The sequence below is a fragment of the Misgurnus anguillicaudatus genome, chromosome 7, assembly GCF_027580225.2.
Source record: "Misgurnus anguillicaudatus chromosome 7, ASM2758022v2, whole genome shotgun sequence".
Classification (NCBI taxonomy): Eukaryota; Metazoa; Chordata; class Actinopteri; order Cypriniformes; family Cobitidae; genus Misgurnus; species Misgurnus anguillicaudatus.
The window spans coordinates 38,310,088-38,328,059 of NC_073343.2; the positions used below are offsets into that span (position 1 = coordinate 38,310,088).

The window sequence follows — 17,972 nt, forward strand, 5'->3', positions numbered from 1 at the left end:
ATTTATCTGTCTACAATAGGATTAATATAAAGATGTTTTAGGTGTTAACAGTGTTAATAGACATTGTATATAGACAAAATATACTTAATTTAAAATTAAACAAAAAATAATTATTGTACACAATCACTGAAAAACAAATATATTTATTTATATTTCAGGTCTTCTGAAGCCAATTCATTCATATATTGTCATTAGTATGTATTTGCATACTACAAAAAAGTTTTACAAAAAAACTGAAATCCTGTCAGTCTGTTGGGTCTTGACACTGTAAGCAAAAACTCCTGCCATCTCTGTATGTTTCTGTTTGAACGGTGATATTGACAAATCCATATTTTGACTGAAGTAGTTTGGTCATGTCCATCACAACAGTCTGTTGGTCGGTCCGTTCATCTGGAAAAGAAAGCATTTGGGTTAAAACTCCAAAGCCTTTCCTTTTTTTTTTTTTTTGACTGAAACACGTTTTAATGGTTGTTTATGAACTTTATTAAATGAATTATAATGAAGTGTGACATCTTGCCTATAACAGCATGGACTGTAAGCTGCGTTTCACTTGTAGTAAGTGACCACATGTGCAGATCGTGTGTGGATTTGACGCCTTCAACCGATAACAAAAGATCTTTGACAGAGTTGAAGTCAACACCAGGAGGAACTCCTTAAGATCAGAATCAACATCATTACAATCATGTGTCAAACTTTTTCATATTAAAAGAAAGAAAATGTTTAATGATAAATGCAATCACTTGCCTTCCATGAGTATATTAAAGATGTCTTTCAGAATGGTAAACGTCGTACCGAGTACAAATATTGAAAATAGAAATGTACATATAGGATCTGCTATTTTCCATCCAGGCTGTTGAGACAGAAATGTATTTTTAATGTTATAGTTTTTGTATTGCACATAGTTGCCTCAAAAAGTATTGGGCTCAGTCACACATGAAAACTACATTAGATAACAAATATTCAACCAGGTGCTTTTGTTTTACAGAAATTGGGGGAAAACCTGGCTACATACATCTACTGAAAATCATGTTGGTCTATTATTGGTCTGTTAAATCTATTATTTTCTCAACAAATAAAGTGCCACTGAGATGGCTAACATTTTCTAATAGGGTACACTCTTAAAATGTAAGGTGCTAAATGATGCCATAGACGAACCAAGAAAATCTTTTGTAGTCAAAAATGTTCTTGAGAAAATAACAGTAAGAAAGATATGCAGTGTTCGAATTGAGGGGGGGTGGCTGGGGTGGTCCCAGACCTCCTATAAACATTTAGGGAGCCCCTATAATACACAAAAATATAAATTAGCGGGTTCCCTGATTTTTATTAAAATTAAAATACTAGATTAATTTAAAATTCTCCTGCTGGGCTGCCTGAAAGTGAAACTCTATATTATTCGTCCAAGTTTGGCAAAAAAGTGCCCCCTTACTGTTTTCTGGAGAAACTGTTAGATTTAGGATTGGGTTAGGGGCTTTTAAAAATTCTTCTGAAATCATTATTTCACAGTAGTTGATCCAGGACCAACAAAAAAATGTAGATTCAGGATCACATTATACTTTGTGAAATTATGGCGACCCTATAATGACGGGGGCTTAGCTAGGGGACCCCCATATTCTTTGTCATAATTGTAACTGTATACAGCGCCCAAATGCAAAACCCTCTAAGTGTTTCTGACAAGTTTTCTTGTAAACCAGCATGTTTTTATCAGGATTAAGCTGATTTTAAGTGACCCTGGACCACAAGACCAGTGATAAAGGTTAATTTTTTTAAATTGAGATTTATATATTTATTAATAAATACACTTTCCATTGATGTATGGTTTGTTAGAATTGGACAATATTTGGCCGAGATACAACTGCTTGAAAATCTGGAATCTGAGGGTTCAAAAAAATCTAAATATTGACAAAACGCCTTTAAAGTTGTCCTAAAGAAGTCTTTAGCAAAACAATACTAATTATAAATACATTTCTGATGTATTTACGGTAGGAAATGTACAAAACATCTACATGATCTTTACTTAATATCTTAATGATTTTTGGCATTTAAAAAAATCAATCATTTTGATCCATACAATGTATTGTTGGTTATTGCTACAAATATACCCGTGCCACTTGGTTTTGTGGTCCAAGGTCTTATGTGCCCAGAGCATTTGGTTAATATCATTATCTAATTTTTTTGATAAAAGTGGCATTTAGAGGATTTTGCATCAGAGCTCCTCAAATGATTTTTTTTATAAACTGTTGACTGATTTTTTTTTTTTAAATGGTCCTTACATGTCATTGCTGTGAAGAAGTCTTTTATAGCACCCATAGGCGGAAATCCCGGGGGGGTCGGGGGGGACAGGACCCCCCCTATCTGAGGGTTGTCCCCCCCTAAAATATCATTAAAATATGTGTATTGAAAATAATCTAATGATTTATAATACTTAAAATAGTTGTGTAAGAAGTAAAACAATACAAATGCAAACGGAGCAACAACAAAAAATGTTGTAAACATTTGGATTCCCCCTCCCTTGCCTCACAGTGGTTTGGTCCACTGCCAGCGCCACACAGTAGGGTGGTTGAGAAGTGTACGAAGCCGACGCGTTAATCAGCTATATACCTACAAACCAACGTTTCCCACCACTTATCAGTTTATCCACATGTGTTTTAAAACTGGTCTATTTGGACATATAAACATGAACATATTTCGTTTTATGAGAACAGAAGCAGATAAACGAACAAGAAAACTTGTTATGCATTCATGAAGAGGTGAGGCAGAGCTGAAAGTAACAAATTACATTTACTCACGTTGCTGTAATTGGGGTTTCTTGTGTGTACTTTTACTTTTTTGAGTAGTTTTTAAAATCTGTACTTTTACTTTAACTTAAGTATGTTTTGTTTAAAGTATTGTAGGCTACTTCGCTACATTTTAAATCATATCCGTTACTGAGTAAAAATAAAACAAAAAAAGCAAGAAGCGCCACGGATGATTGATTGATGGGCGGGGGAACGCGCAGAAAGAGCCATGGAGAGGGACGAGACAGGCACGGGCTAATGCAGACCCTCAATTCAATTCTTATGAAAGAAACCCCTGGCCGTTGACGCGAAGCGATTGTTTCATTCAAGCTCTTGAATTGCCGACCGGGTTTTTAGCGCTAATTTGCACGACGCGTTTTTACTACATGCGCATCCTTCGAGGTCTAGCAGCTTCGCGTCAAGTCAAACAACTTAAGAACGTCCTCGGGAATGCGCAGGTCATTAGACATTGCAGAGAAGGAGAGAGAGAGCGAGCGAGAGAGAGAGAGATTGAAAGACATCGGGTACACAGGTCAGGGAAGCTACAATAAACGTGTAAAGGATAAAAGTATATTTTGGCACTCATCTCATGATATGCTCATTTAAACTAGGTATATAGTTTAATAAAATAATGTATGTTACCAGCAATACATCAATTACAACCTTAGTGATTGTATTTACTAGCTGCTGACCTCATATTATTTTTGCTTCAAAAGTGCATAACTCACCTGTAAAAATCATTAAATAATTCCATAACTGTTTCTTAGTTATAAAAAAGCTTTTTATGTTATTAACTTTTTGTTATTGCACTTTAATTGTAAAGATGTTCCTACAATAAAAGAATTTGAGTCTTTTTTGAACTATACTAGAAACCTCTCCCCGCTGTAAAAAAAAGTAACTTTTTACTCTGAGTAAAATTAAAATGACTTTTTACTATTACATGAGTATTTTTAGACCAGTAACTTTACTTTTACTTAAGTAAAATATTATTAAAGTAACTTTACTAGAATATTTTATTACTCTTTCAACCTCTGAATTTATGTGTATTAAAATTACATTTGTGTCCGTTCATAGAGAAAGAGAAACGTTTTCTATCTGTACACATTTCCTTGCAAGTACAATTTTGCCTGTATTATTGGTGTCCCCTTTAAAAATTGTTCTTGAAAAATTTTATGTTTATTGTCCCCCCCAACATTTAGATGAGATTTTCGCCCCTGATAGCACCTTTATTGTCAGGAGTGTTCTTCATGTGTTACTGAGCTGATGAGAAACACTGTGAACTTTTGCAAATATGCCAAAAAGAAAATGACCCAAAAAAGTGATACCAACCCGAAAGTAAATGACAATGGCAGCGAGCAACACCCCAAAACTCTGCATTAGATCTCCAACTGTGTGTATGAAAGCAGCTCTCACGCTGGTGTTTCTCTGATCTTCTGTCAAACCATCAGAATGACCATGATGGTGATGAACCGCTGACCCCTGATGAAGAATTAAAACCAATCTAATAGAAACAAACATAAAAAACACAGGATGATAAACTCACTACATGCTGCTGTTATGCATATGAAAGTCATTTTTAGTGATGACCAAAGGCGTGTGTCTTATCCACTGCACCATCAGCAACCCCACCACCCTGATATCTTTAATATTAACTGAGTAAGATTGAAATCAATGAGAGAAATCAAATTTTGATGCTCTTAATCTCATCATTAGTTTGTAAGACTTTAACCGGGATTTCACAGACAGGGTCATGACATTTCAGCCAGTCTGTGTGAGAAAATTTAATAAATCCCAAAAGGCCGGCCTGTGTCATTTTGTACTGTCAAACCGTAAATGCATCATGATGGTATTTGATGATTTAAATATATATGCTCATGTCCACCATAAAAAATAAAAAAAACACTGTATATCTATTTGACTTAATGGCTCATTCATACTCAGAATCAGGGGTTTGTTTAAAATCCTAAAAGCTAAAGTGACTCACAGAATGTTTAGTACTACGGCACATCCAGCGGTGATAAGCATAACATCACTGTCAATGTCATAATCATCACTGATGATCCTCTGAACAGCAAACAAGACCAGAACTATCGTCACCGCCCAGATGGACAAAACAGACAACAGGGCACCTAAAACCTCTAAACCAAATACAAACAAATGTATCTGTTGAGAGATTGATTTGTATGAAATATGCATAATAAAGAGCATTTATCATCAATAAAATAGCAGCATTTGAGGTTTATAAAGAAACTGATTGTATATGTTTCACCTGAGCGATGCCATCCAAACGTCAGACGTTTAGAGGAGGGTCTTGAGGAGATCCACAGTGAGAAAAGACTAACCAACATACTGCAGAAGTCAGTGAGAAGATGAGCGGCGTCTGTCATTATAGCGAGACTGTGAGCAGCATATCCACCTACAAACAACACACAATCATACACAAACTATACAAACAGATACAAATCATTCAGATTAATAAAGGGAATGTTTGTAAAACAAATAAAAAAGATACTATAAGTACTGCAACATGGTGCTTAAAATTGATAACTAAAATCTATATATCATCTTAAATATGCATTTGTTCTTAGACAAATAAATACATTTTTACCCCAAATCTTGATGTAATATAAATGTTGTTTTGTGAAAATTCACGGGTTTACTCTCACCAATGACTTCTCCGATCATGAAGATCAGACATACAAGTGATGTGATGAGTAACTTTCTCTTGGCCTGCGTTTTGTGTCGTCTCGTGCACCTGCTGTCTTTCAGACCGTGACAATGAAACGTTGGCTTGTCGGCCTCGTGCTCAGACTGTGTGTTCAAGTATTCCTCCTCCAAATGATCCAACAGACTTAAAGAGGAAAATATTAAAACAGTCAACGAATAAAAAAGCCAAAAGTCAGTGCACCTGAGAAACTCACCCCAGAAGTTCAAGCGAATCCGTTGAAGCATTTTCCTGCCGGCTAAGCTGATTTTTTTCCGAAGTCACCATGAAAACTATTAAATAAAAATGCCCCTAATTCTCAAACAAGTTTTTAAACCTGTCTGGTGAAGCATGAAGGTTTATCATCAGTCTGATGCCAGATGTTGATTCACATGCTGCTCCTAAAACATGTCAGAAAAACGTGTTGAAGTGTGTATCTAAGTTTAGTTTAGTAGTCAAGGTCACGTTTCACAGCTACAGATAAAGCCAGTGCTAAAATGTAGAGAAGTTTGGAGGATTGGAAAATGTATATTAACATATATACCAACTTTCATGGCAGTCATTTGAGAAAAGGATCTTACATCCAAAGCAAATGATTGTGCATTTATGGTTTTCTTCATTGTACAACCTTATTGTAATGTGTTACCTACATGTATCCTTATTTATATATATATATGAAGAGTTTCGTTGCAAAACGAGATAACCACCGTTTTTTTAATAGTTCAGAAATCTCGTTTTTTGGTTGCGCATTCCAATTAATTTCAATGCAACTGCAGTTGGTTTGTTTTGAATTAAACCTTCATAACTTAAAAAATACAGCTAAGTAGCACCATAAAACAAAATAATAACATGATAACATAATAATAAACATGTTTTGACAAAAATGTTAAAAAATGGATTTATCTCGTTTTGCAACTAAACTCTTCATATATATATATATATATATATATATATATATATATATATATATATATATATATATATATATATGTATATGTATGTATGTGTATATATATATATATATATATATATATATATATATATATATATATATATATATATATATATATATATATATATGTGTGTGTGTGTGTGTGTGTGTGTGTGTGTCTATATATATATATATATATATATATATATATATATATATATATATATATATATATATATATATATATATATATATATGTGTGTGTGTGTATATATATATGTATAAACATATATAAAACAAAATAATAACATGATAAGATAATAATAAACATGTTTTGACAAAAATGTAAAAAAATGGATTTATCTCGTTTTGCAACTAAACTCTTCATATATATATATATATATATATATATATATATATATATATATATATATATATATATATATATATACAGTGCCGGGCAGTAGCTTCACTACAAGTAGCGAAGCTAGTAGTTTAACTACATTTTTCAGTAGCTTGGCAGTAGCTTAGCTGCTTTCTAAATCAAATAGCTTTTTAGTAGCTAAGCTCTTTTTTTGACCAAGTAGTGCGGTAGCTTCCACACAAGCTACAATTTTCCAAACATTTCTGAAGTCGTCCTGAATTTGTGAATAAGCGCGTCATTTTGAATCGACACGGGACATTGTTTTCCCATATTTTCAAGTTGTGCAGCCTTTATTCATACAAAACATTACAACTCGCATCCTGTGAAGACTCGTGCTCTACCTCTGATTGGGTAATGTCACTGCCATCATCAGTTTGATTAGTTGTTTCATACAGTCAGGGTCAGGTCGGGGCCAATCATGGTGAAAGGGAGGGCGGGTCTCGTTACTGTGTCTGCAGTTGATTTTAAATGATGGTAGAGGTAGCTCCAGATCCGCGTACACCTCTGAAACTTTCGGAGCTGTGTTAAGGTATGCAGGGCAAGGTGTTTTTAAATTAAGGCAGCTCATTCATGCATTTTATTCTGGGAGTAGAATGAGACCTGTCTAGGAAACCGCCCCATAATGTGAAGTACCTAGGTCTACATTATGCTTTAATTGCCAATAATTATCAAAATTCTAAATGGAAACTGAATAAATAATTACATAATAAAACTGGTTAAAAATAAAAAAGTAGCTTGGATGTAGCAAGCTACTATTGATGTAGCTTAGCTTGCTACATTTCCCAGGGGGGTAGCTTCAGTGTAGTGAAGCTTCATTTAATGTGAAGTAACTGGTAGCTTAGCTCACTACATTTTCCAAGTAGCTTGCCCAGCACTGTATATATATATATATATATATATATATATATATATATATATATATATATATATATATATGTATGTATATATATATATATGTATGTATATATATATGTATATATATGTGTATATATATATATATATATATGCACGTGGATAACCCGAATTGAAATGTTGAGCAGATATACAGTATTAAATCATATTGATTCATGTTTCATAATTTCTTAATTTACTTATATGGCAATGATTTAACAAAACAAAGATATCTGAGACAAATTATTTCTAAAGCTGTGCAGTATTGCCATCATGACCGACTAAAGATTAATCTAAAAATGACCAAAACACAAAAGACTTGACATGAGAGTAATGATCATATATTCATTTTGTTTTTATTTATCCGTCATGGTCAGTTCAGTGCTCGACTCAAAAGTTCAGTAAAGTTGACAAAGCGCTTGTTTAACAGACAGAGAATACGTCATTCACGCAATGGTACTTTCCATTTCAAATGACTCAACATGTACATACAGATAGCAAAGACTTGAATGTTTTGTGTATCAGATCGCATCGACACAGCTTCAGCAACAACAAACATTTAATAGAAATTACACATCCGTCATGAAAATCTGTGTTTCATTGTATGTGAGATTACATTTAGATGGCACAGAAATTTTGTATCAGTGCATTCCTACTCTTTGTACGTGAATGGTACCAGATACACCTTTTGATTTCAAAACTGTATCAGTAAATGTTGAAATTAACATTGACTGAAATGAATAAAATATGTAATACAGTATAAAGTAATGAATAATTGACAATGGGCCCTTGAATTTTCGAAAATAATGCACAACTATGGTGGTGACACGGCACATTGAACCGCCGGACTGAAATCAATTACTCCGCTTATATAACGGTTACCACAGACATGGTTCTTGTGGTTATTTTAAGACATTTGATAGGTCAGGTGTGCGTTTATCAAAAAATAATACATATCCATGAAACATTTCTTAACCAATCAGAATAAAGCATTCAACCGCCACCTGATGTTAAAAACAGAAGCTTACTGTAAAGTGTTACTGAAGTGTGATTTACAATAGCAGCCAACACATCAAACAAATACTGAGTCAAATATTGTTTTATTAACCATATTACCATGTATGTCAAAGATGTATTTGCACTGGTGGTTTTGTCATCTTATATACACAGTTATATGGTTAGTTGCATTGCATTGTTTGCATTTAGTCCTGCTGTCTGCAACTCCATCAGAACAGACCTGTGATCCATTATGACCGTCAATCTTCAGGTCACTTTGATGCATCAGAAAATAAAGTGTCTTTGCAATAAAAATATATTGGAACATTCAAGCAAATAACAATGTTAAAATGATGTAAACAAAAATCGAGACAAAATGAGTATTGCACAGACGTTGCGTGTAATACAAACCACTGAGATTAAACCACAATTCAGCAACCAAAAGCTTCAGCAGGACTTTAATACACATCGTACTGGATTATTATTGTGTCATGTCCACATGTGTGTCTGAAGGGATGTGTATAGTATAATGTCCATCTACAGAAGAACACAGAAAAATACCTTTTAGAGGATGAAGATGAATAGAAACACATGTTGGCTAATATAATTTTTAAACAGAACATCAGGTGCTAAGGTTAATAAATCTTTTAAGTGTAGCTGATATTCATCTTGGTGTTCAGTGCATTGGGCAGGAATGGGCATTCCAACAATCACAGTATGATCTGTTGAACAGACACAAAATCTCAATATCATCCATAATAACAAAGCAAAAGCAAAAACTGTATCATAAACGTCAAAGCTTTCGCCTAGCACAGTGGTTCCTAAACTTTTTCATCGTGCGACCTACTTAGACAGGTATAATCTGATCTAATAGTTTATATTTTCAAATATCAAATCCATTGCTATTGTCATTAATAAAAACCAAGTGAGTTTGCGTGATCCACCTGATCCCACTGTGTGACCCGACCCACATAGAAAACCTCATACAGTGTTATACACTCATCTAAAGGATTATTAGGGACACCATACTAATACTGTGTTTGACCCCCTTTCGCATTCGGAACTGCATTAATTCTACGTGGCATTAATTCAACAAGGTGCTGAAAGCATTCTTTAGAAATGTTGGCCCATATTGATAGGATAGCATCTTGCAGTTGGTGGAGATTTGTGGGATGCACATCCAGGGCATAAAGCTCCCGTTCCACCACATCCCAAAGATGCTCTATTGGGTTGAGATCTGGTGACTGTGGGGGCCATTTTAGTACAGTGAACTAATTGTCATGTTCAAGAAACTAATCTGAAATGATTTGAGCTTTGTGACATCATCAGATGATGGGTACATGGTGGTCATAAAGGGATGGACATGGTCAGAAACAATGCTCAGGTAGGACGTGGCATTTAAACGATGCCCAATTTGCACTAAGGGGCCTAAAGTGTGCCAAAAAAACATCCCCCACACCATTAAACCACCAACACCAGCCTGCACAGTGGTGACAAGGCATGATAGATCAGTGTTCTCATTCTGTTTACGCCAAATTCTGAATCTACCATCTGAATGTCTCAACAGAAATTGAGACTCATCAGACCAGGCAACATTTTTCCAGTCTTCAACTGTCTCATTTTGGTGAGCTCGTGCAAATTGTAACATCTTTTTCCTATTTGTAGTGGAGATGAGTGGTACCCGGTGGGGTCTTCTGCTGTTGTAGCCCATCCGCCTCAAGGTTGTGCGTGTTGTGGCTTCACAAATGCTTTGCTGCATACCTCGTTTGTAACGAGTGGTTATTGAAGTCAAAGTTGTTCTTCTATCAGCTTGAATCAGTCGGCTCATTCTCCTCTGACCTCTAGCATCTACAAGACATTTTCGCCCACATGACTGCAGCATACTGGATGTTTTTTCCTTCTCACACCATTCTTTGTAAACCCTAGAAATGGTTGTGCGCAAAAATCCCAGTAACTGAGCAGATTGTGAAATACTCAGACCGGCCTGTCTGGCACCAACAACCATGCCACACTCAAAATTGCTTAAATCACCTTTCTTTAACATTCTGACATTCAGTTTAGAGTTCAGGAGATTGTCCTGACCAGGACCACACCCCTAAATGCATTGAATAACTGCCATGTGATTGGTTGATGAGATAATTGCATCAATAAGAAATTAAACAGGTGTTCCTAATAATCCTTTAGGTGAGTGTACATTTAGCTGTGGTGCTCATGTGAACAACGCTTAATTTGGCTTGTGCCATTTCCCATTCTCTCACTCTCTCACTTCATTTTCTCCTGTCCTCTCTCTACTATACTTTAAATTGTAAAAAAAAAATTATTGAAGCTTTTATCCTTTAAAATGGTTTGAAACATGAAAAGTGACAAAACCAAAATAAATCTACCAACATTTTTTAAACCTGATTGACTTTCCAAAGAAATTTGGAGAGGCAGGAATCAGGGAATAAAGTGTACCATGATTTACAGTAAGTGTAACTGTATGAAAGATATAAAAATACATATTCACCTGAATTTCCAGGGGCTGGACATGGAATTGGTTGTCCTGTAATAACCGTGTCATTGCCTAAAAAGCATCAAATTGCATTTTTGATGATTGTGTATCTAATTTAAGTAGTGTCTCAGCTACAGTATGTGCATCTCTCAGGTCCTCTCCTTTGTTCTGCTCCGCCGACATCTCGGCCGCGAGCTCTTCTGGATCCATATACTCAAAATTATCTTCATTTTCTGAACCTCCACACTTTCCGCAGCAGAAGAAACAGCAGAAACAACAGCAACAGCACGAGAACAACATCACAAACACAAGCAGAGTCTGAAAAAGATGCAAAAACAAAAAAATCATCATAAGCCAAGTAAATCTTACATTTTCTCTATAATATTTGTTGCTGTATTGATAGAATGATTTTTTTCCAGGTTGGTGGCTCGTGTTTCACCTCTTCTCACAAAGGACAAGTTGAGATTCGGTTCCCGATTTGCTATTGCATATAAATGTGAACTATTCAAGAAAGCAAACACAGATAGACTGACATGAACACCTCACCTTAAACCAGCATTTGGATGTTAGGAAATAGTATTTGACAGTATCTTCTCCAAACTGGTCTGCGACGTAGAGGCCCATAGAGCCGTACTCGTCGTAGATCTGTCGTTTGGTGTCGTCGGTGAGAATGGTGTTGGCATTGTTGATCTCTTTGAACTTTTCAGACGCTTCTGGGTTGTCTGGGTTTTTATCTGGGTGATATTTCAATGCCAGTTTCCTTCAGATCAGGGATCAAATACAGCGTTTACATGCAACAACTGACACACATCAATTTATAAAAAATATTGACAATTGGACAAAACGTAGTGAAAGAATGCTTGTGAAATCCATCTCTATTCATGTCATGCAGAGAATGCATTGTGACTTGTTGACACACCTGTACGCTTTCTTAATATCTTCAGACGTAGCACCTTTCTCCAGACCTAATGTACTGTACAGACTGACTCCTGCTCTGGACAGCTTACGCTGAGGTCGATTCGCGTCTGTCATTCTTCAGTTTTTATAAAACCTTTCAAGATTAAAGAAGAGACATCATAACTGTCATTTTTATTTACATCTTCATAAAGGTTTTTCTTTCTATTAGCATATGCACAACCATATTCACTTCATATGTATACACACAATATCTTACCTGTGTGCAGATGACACATTTAGGCTCTTAACTAAAGGTGGGGCAATATTAGCTTGTTCCAGTCTGAAAGAAACAAATATTACAAATGTAGAGCCAACTAAACAAAACAAGAAATAGATTAACTTGTAAATAGTTTGATTATGTTAAGTAAATAAGATAAATGCACAAAGCTGAAGTAGCCTAATTCATTCTTCATTCTCGACAGCTATAATAGTTATTGATACATTTACGTCGCTCCATTGTTACATTAAATGTTTGTTACATTGTAATAATGTTTGGCGCTCTTTTGAAGTTCAATAACGCTGATTTGAGATCAGGCATAAAGAGATTAAATGATCGTATGAGTAACGAAAGCAGTCCACTTACCGTTTATAAAGACAAGCAGGTGTTTGCTAACATTATGCGTTGATTTATTTGCGAAAAATGTGCGGAATGTTTAAAGACAGAACCGAGTTGACGCAATCATCATGACTAAAGTTTAGACCAGGAAGCAGGAAATAAAGTTTCTCTTACGTAAAGTTCAAACTCACCGACTGAGAGTAGCAGCTCAATTTTACACAAACCTGACATATAAAGACAATCAATATACACGTGCATCTACAGATTTTTATTTATTCAACATTTAAATTGAAGTTGTTAGATAATGTACAGTTTGTATCAGATGCCACTTCTCATTGTATATATCAAATTTATTACAAAATATCATCATTTTTATAAATATTAAATCTCTGGTGCTTTAGAGCCCTTTATATCATATCATATTATGATTACCAAACACAAAAAATTAAGAAAACCTAATTTTAAAAGGACAAAAACATTATAAAAAAGGGAAAAATGTATTTATAAAAAAATTTATATTATTATAATAATATTATTAATACTGACAGATAGGTTTGAAATTTTGGTATAACTGATTGAAAGTTTTCTTCCACTTTTGCTGATTTTATATCCATCTATACTGTATAGGATCAATAGAGGCTGGACTATCACAGATGATCTCAAACTGAAGACAGGGAAAGAGTCTGGACAGGTGCCCAGTTTAGTTTAACTTCTTTCACAGTGAGGCTTTCTATTGCCAGCACAACTTATACAAAACTGACTTTATGTCTATTTCTGGAACTTTGAAACCACCCTCATAAACGCCTCTGAGGTATTTATAGGCTTACATATGTGTTGCTTAATATTTAACAAAAACCTACATTTTACAACCATGAGGATACATTTTATGTATATCTTGCACTGGCACTATACTTATCTATGTGAGTCTTGTGATGTCTTCTGGTTTAAAAAAAAACTCTGACAGTGTTAAATCCTATTGAAAATGATATAATAAATGACACATGATACAGTTTATGCTGAGTCTTGCTCTAAATAAACAGAGAGATGTCTTTATGACACGGGTCAGTACAGGAGATAAATCAGTGTAGATTGCACTAAATTATCAAGATTTTCCTATTTTTATAATTATTTTCCCAATATTTTTATTGGCCTCCATACGTTGATGAGCATTTTCAATGTCGTCCATGTTGAATGTGCTGTCAATCACAGGAAGCAGCGGTGGATCTGTTAACTGGAAATGTGGCAAAATCTCCTCTGTAAAACTTCTTACAAGCTCTGCTTTATACTAAACATAAAACACAAATCAATATATCAAATCAAACATTAGACATTAATTAAAATATCAGCATACTGATTTAAAATGACGCAAAGTGAGTAAAGAGTAACAAAAACTCATGAATAAATGTACCTACCTGTAAACTTCTTGATCTGAGGAGACTGCAAAGAAGATTGCCTCTTTTCATTAAAAGCTTGCCAAGAAAATCTCCATCCACCGTTTTACCTCCCAATGTGCCGTAAAGCACCCATCTTCCATCTGCTGCGAGACTACGGACATTCTGTTCCCAACTAGATCCACCGACACAGTCCAGAATTATATCAACACCCCTGCCTGCAGGAATACTGTGTGAATTTTATACTGATTTACAAATGCATATTTTATATTTAAAGGGATAGTTTACAAAAAAAAAGTCTGTCATTTACTTACCCTCAACTTGCTTCAAACCTGTATGAATTCTTTGCTCTTTTTATAAATAATTAAGATATTTTTAAAAATGTTACTAATCAAACAAATCTGGGGCACCATTCACAGCCATAGTATTAGTTTCTCTAACAATGGAAGTCAATGGTGCCCCAGATCTGCTTGGTTACAAACAATCTTCAACATATCTTTTTTTATTCAATAGAACAAAGAAATGTATAAACAACTCGAGGGTGAGTAAATGATGACAGAATTTTTATCATTTTTTAAACTGTCCAAACAGTGAAGTGAGTAATTTTTTATACAACTAATGTTAGTAAGGATCGATTGATTTGCTCAAAGTTGATACCGATAAAACATTTGAGAAATAATGCATATACATATTAAACAGTGTAGCCTACAGATAAATGACCTGCAGTGAAGTGCAAAACCTCTTCAGAAAAATCTTTCTCTCTGTAATTGATTCCTGCAGCTGCGCCCAGTCGCTCTGTGAAACGTAACTTTTCTGAACTTCCTGCTGTTGCTATCGGAACGGCACGACACAATCGAACCAGCTGAATGGCAGCGCTACCAACTCCACTCGCTCCAGCGTGAATCAACACTGTCTCATTCGGCTTCACTTTGGCAATGAAGAACATACACAACACGGCATAAACACATTACAGCTTACAATACATACAGAAACACAATGACACTTTAAATCAGTAGGAAACATAAGCATCTAAATATCATTGCAATAAATAACAAAATATTAAAGGAATTGGAATGTGCAGATAAATGATGCTTGACCTTTTCTCAGCACTTAGAAAAACTAATCACTCAAAGGCAATCGGATGTATTGAAAAAATATTAAATCATGGCTCAAGCATTTAAAATCAAACAGACAACAGCACTTTGACACGTTGTGACTAGCAAGCCTTCATCTGGGTGTGTACTTTTCTCAGAACATACTTTTAAAACTTGTGTTAAAATTTTATTGATATATAAATTCAGTTCCCACAGGTGTCCCATTAACTATTAACACTTCTGTTTTGTCAAATTTTTAGTTGTTTCTATAAATTAACTCATTCCCGGCCATTGAGAAGTTATCTTGTAAATTAAGAAAAAAATATTTGCATGAAAAAACGTGTTCCTGATGAGTTTTATGGTAATCTGTAATACTATGATTATCCACTAGAAGGACTACTAGAACTTACTCAATTTATGAAAAAACTGAACCCAAAACATTATTTACTAATTTTAAACTTTTGATAATTGTTCTGAATCTGATTTGTAACAAAATTCCTTCACAAAAATGCAATTATTTCAGCTTTTTGCAAAAAATTTTACTCATATTTAAGAGTTTATAAACAGAGAAAAAAAAAAAGATAGGATTAAAAGTTTTTTTCCCATTTGTTTGTTTGTTTATTGTTTGTTTGAAGGCAAACAATAGGGTCTGTTCTTACATTTGATATATTTGTATGTTTATATATTTTTAGAAGAAAATTTTCCTGGAAGGCATCTTGTGGAAATTACAAAAAAATGCTGGCAGGCAACTTTAAATAAAAAGGCTGGTGGGGAATGAGTTAAAGGTCCAGTGTGTAGATTTTCAGCGGCATCTAGTGGTGAGATTGTTAATTGCGACTGGCGGCTCAGTCCACAGGTCACCCCACCTTTTCGAAATGCATAGAGAAGCTATGGTAACCGCCACAGGACAAAAAAGTCGTCGTCTGAGACAACATGGGAACAAAACACGCTCTATAAAACAGTTTGTCCATTCAGGGCTACTGTAAAAACATGGCGGCACAAAATGGCGACTTTCAATGTTAAGTCAATGTAAAGACGCGTATCTGGAGGTCTCGCGCTGTGAAGGAGGTGTTAAGCGCGGCACGGTAGAAACAATTCCGCCTCATTCGCGCGTCTAGTTCGGGCTAATTACGCGGATTGAGCGTTGCCACAGGAAATGCGCAAGTTGAAAAATCTGAACTTTGGCAGAAAAACGAGCCGCATTAACCAATCAGCTTGCTCTAGTAGTGACATGATTACAGGTAGCAGGCGGAGTCGCAGAAGCCCCTCCCATGACGCGAATTTCTGCGTGAGTGTCTCGATGACTAGAATTTCATGCACGGCTTTCACGTTTGAATGAAGCGAGTACATTAAAAAATTTTAAGCGTCCAATGAATTTGTAAAACTAGAAAAACTTTTTTCAAGACTTCCAAACATTTTGCATCACTTTTTTTAAGCCTGTCAATCACAGTCAAGTTACCAACGAGGTGCAGAAGCTGATAAGCAGTAAGCCAGGCCTCAGGTATGGCTGCAGCTTGACAGAGAGTGAGTTGTGATGGAACGGGCATGACAAGCTCCTCTGGAACAGCCACATATTCTGCATAACCCCCTCCTCCAAGCAAAGCCATTACTGTGTCTCCCAATTTCCAGCTGGTCCGGACCCCAGGACCAATGCCAGCGATCTCTCCACTAACCTCCAGACCCAAAATATCACTCTCTCCGGGTGGAGGCGGGTACAGGCCTCTTTTCTGTCACAGGAAAAGTCATCATAATTTGTCCAGGACACAAACTTGTACAGAACTGTGTTATAATGTTTACCTGAAGAAGATCAGCTCTGTTCAGAGCAGTTGCAGTGACTTTAATAAGCAGCTGTCCATCTTTGGCTTCAGGTCGAGGAACTTGTTTTAAATACAGTGAGTTTGCTTCATTCACACATACTGCCAGCATTGACTACAAAATGATATGATGATAAAAAAATCAAAATGAATATTAACAAATGTTAAGAACATTCAATATTATTACAGTAATTCAAAAAGACGATGAATGATTTACTCACTTGATGATTCTTGTTGGCCATTTGGTCTGTTGACATAATGACATAACAAAACAACCACAAAACTGTTTTCCTTTTAATTTCATAAATGTCTTAATGACACATATAAACGTAATCTATATACTATCAGAACATACTAATGTTACACATAACATTCAAAGTTATACATCATGCTACATAAACTCAGCGATATTTACACAAACCATTCATTTTAGTGTCTGTTTCTGCGCATTTTAAACGCACATATGACATCAACAGTTCAAAAGTTTCACAGGAGGAGGGTTCGAGTTGTTTTCGTTTTTATTTCATTGCTATGATTGCCATTGATACAACTATGATTCTTTCTTTTTCTGGTTTTATATGTATAAGTTCCGCAATAAAAAAATATTTAAACTTAAAATTAAAAGGTATGTTCGAGTTCCTGCTGTACTGCGCAGAACAATCGGCGTATGACGTCACATATCGCGAGAGTGTTTGTAAAGCTGTGCTCTCGCGGTACTTTGATGTCAAAGGCGTTTCGGTCCGCGCAACGCCGCATGAACTTGAACACTCAATGGAGCAAATATTCTGGAAAAAATCTTACTTTTTTTATAAGAACTTTATGTAGAATTGAATATTTGCTTAGATGTAAACCAGTCTTTATATAGTCAGATTGATAAGAGGTCAGGGAGTCTATCAAATAAATATGGCTCACCAATAAGGTTAAAGAAATTACTTATACATTGCTTAAT

At 35.2% G+C, this 17,972-nt stretch overlaps 3 protein-coding genes across 4 annotated transcripts; all 3 read right to left on the bottom strand.

Moving 5' to 3' along the window:
- Positions 1–221: 221 nt before the first annotated feature.
- Positions 222–5,974, bottom strand: LOC129417354 (proton-coupled zinc antiporter SLC30A2). The gene is made up of 8 exons (XM_055171978.2): positions 5,696–5,974; positions 5,441–5,625; positions 5,044–5,190; positions 4,759–4,912; positions 4,104–4,275; positions 745–850; positions 518–652; positions 222–390 (listed from the first exon to the last, which is right to left on the bottom strand). The coding sequence occupies exons 1-8, from the start codon at positions 5,764–5,766 to the stop codon at positions 245–247; spliced, it is 1,116 nt and encodes a 371-aa protein (XP_055027953.2). The 5' UTR covers positions 5,767–5,974; the 3' UTR covers positions 222–244.
- Positions 5,975–8,061: 2,087 nt separating this feature from the next.
- dnajc5gb (DnaJ (Hsp40) homolog, subfamily C, member 5 gamma b) lies at positions 8,062–12,262 on the bottom strand. Its single transcript, XM_073869907.1, has 6 exons — positions 12,131–12,262; positions 11,758–11,971; positions 11,372–11,529; positions 11,227–11,282; positions 9,386–9,442; positions 8,062–9,254 (listed from the first exon to the last, which is right to left on the bottom strand). Exons 1-6 carry the CDS (start codon positions 12,241–12,243, stop codon positions 9,202–9,204), a joined length of 651 nt encoding a protein of 216 aa, XP_073726008.1. The 5' UTR covers positions 12,244–12,262; the 3' UTR covers positions 8,062–9,201.
- tp53i3 (tumor protein p53 inducible protein 3) lies at positions 12,190–17,494 on the bottom strand. Of its 2 annotated transcripts, XM_073869906.1 has the most exons (8): positions 17,245–17,494; positions 17,007–17,138; positions 16,673–16,936; positions 14,836–15,052; positions 14,137–14,333; positions 13,883–14,009; positions 12,386–12,448; positions 12,190–12,262 (listed from the first exon to the last, which is right to left on the bottom strand). In XM_073869906.1, exons 1-7 carry the CDS (start codon positions 17,278–17,280, stop codon positions 12,417–12,419), a joined length of 1,005 nt encoding a protein of 334 aa, XP_073726007.1. In that variant the 5' UTR covers positions 17,281–17,494; the 3' UTR covers positions 12,190–12,262; positions 12,386–12,416. The 2 variants fall into 2 exon arrangements, with proteins under 2 accessions (XP_073726007.1, XP_073726006.1); XM_073869905.1 differs by lacking the exons at positions 12,190–12,262; positions 12,386–12,448 and having other exon boundaries at positions 13,618–14,009.
- Positions 17,495–17,972: the final 478 nt, after the last annotated feature.

What these genes read in the sequence shown, in the direction of transcription:
- LOC129417354 (XM_055171978.2), bottom strand. Translation starts at nt 5,766, where the DNA reads ATGGTGACTTCGGAAAAAAATCAGCTTAGCCGGCAGGAAAATGCTTCA. An exon ending in CCATTGTCATTTACTTTCGG is followed by an intron (nt 851 to 4,103) that starts GTTGGTATCACT and finishes CTGTCTCAACAG; the next exon opens with CCTGGATGGAAAATAGCAGA. An exon ending in CTTTAATATACTCATGGAAG is followed by an intron (nt 653 to 744) that starts GCAAGTGATTGC and finishes TCTGATCTTAAG; the next exon opens with GAGTTCCTCCTGGTGTTGAC.
- dnajc5gb (XM_073869907.1), bottom strand. Translation starts at nt 12,243, where the DNA reads ATGACAGACGCGAATCGACCTCAGCGTAAGCTGTCCAGAGCAGGAGTC. An exon ending in CATCCAAATGCTGGTTTAAG is followed by an intron (nt 11,530 to 11,757) that starts GTGAGGTGTTCA and finishes CATCTTTTTCAG; the next exon opens with ACTCTGCTTGTGTTTGTGAT. An exon ending in ATGCACTGAACACCAAGATG is followed by an intron (nt 9,255 to 9,385) that starts AATATCAGCTAC and finishes CTTCTGTAGATG; the next exon opens with GACATTATACTATACACATC.
- tp53i3 (XM_073869905.1), bottom strand. Translation starts at nt 17,280, where the DNA reads ATGTCAACAGACCAAATGGCCAACAAGAATCATCAA. An exon ending in ACAGAGCTGATCTTCTTCAG is followed by an intron (nt 16,937 to 17,006) that starts GTAAACATTATA and finishes TTCCTGTGACAG; the next exon opens with AAAAGAGGCCTGTACCCGCC. An exon ending in CTTATCAGCTTCTGCACCTC is followed by an intron (nt 15,053 to 16,672) that starts GTTGGTAACTTG and finishes TGTATGTTCTTC; the next exon opens with ATTGCCAAAGTGAAGCCGAA.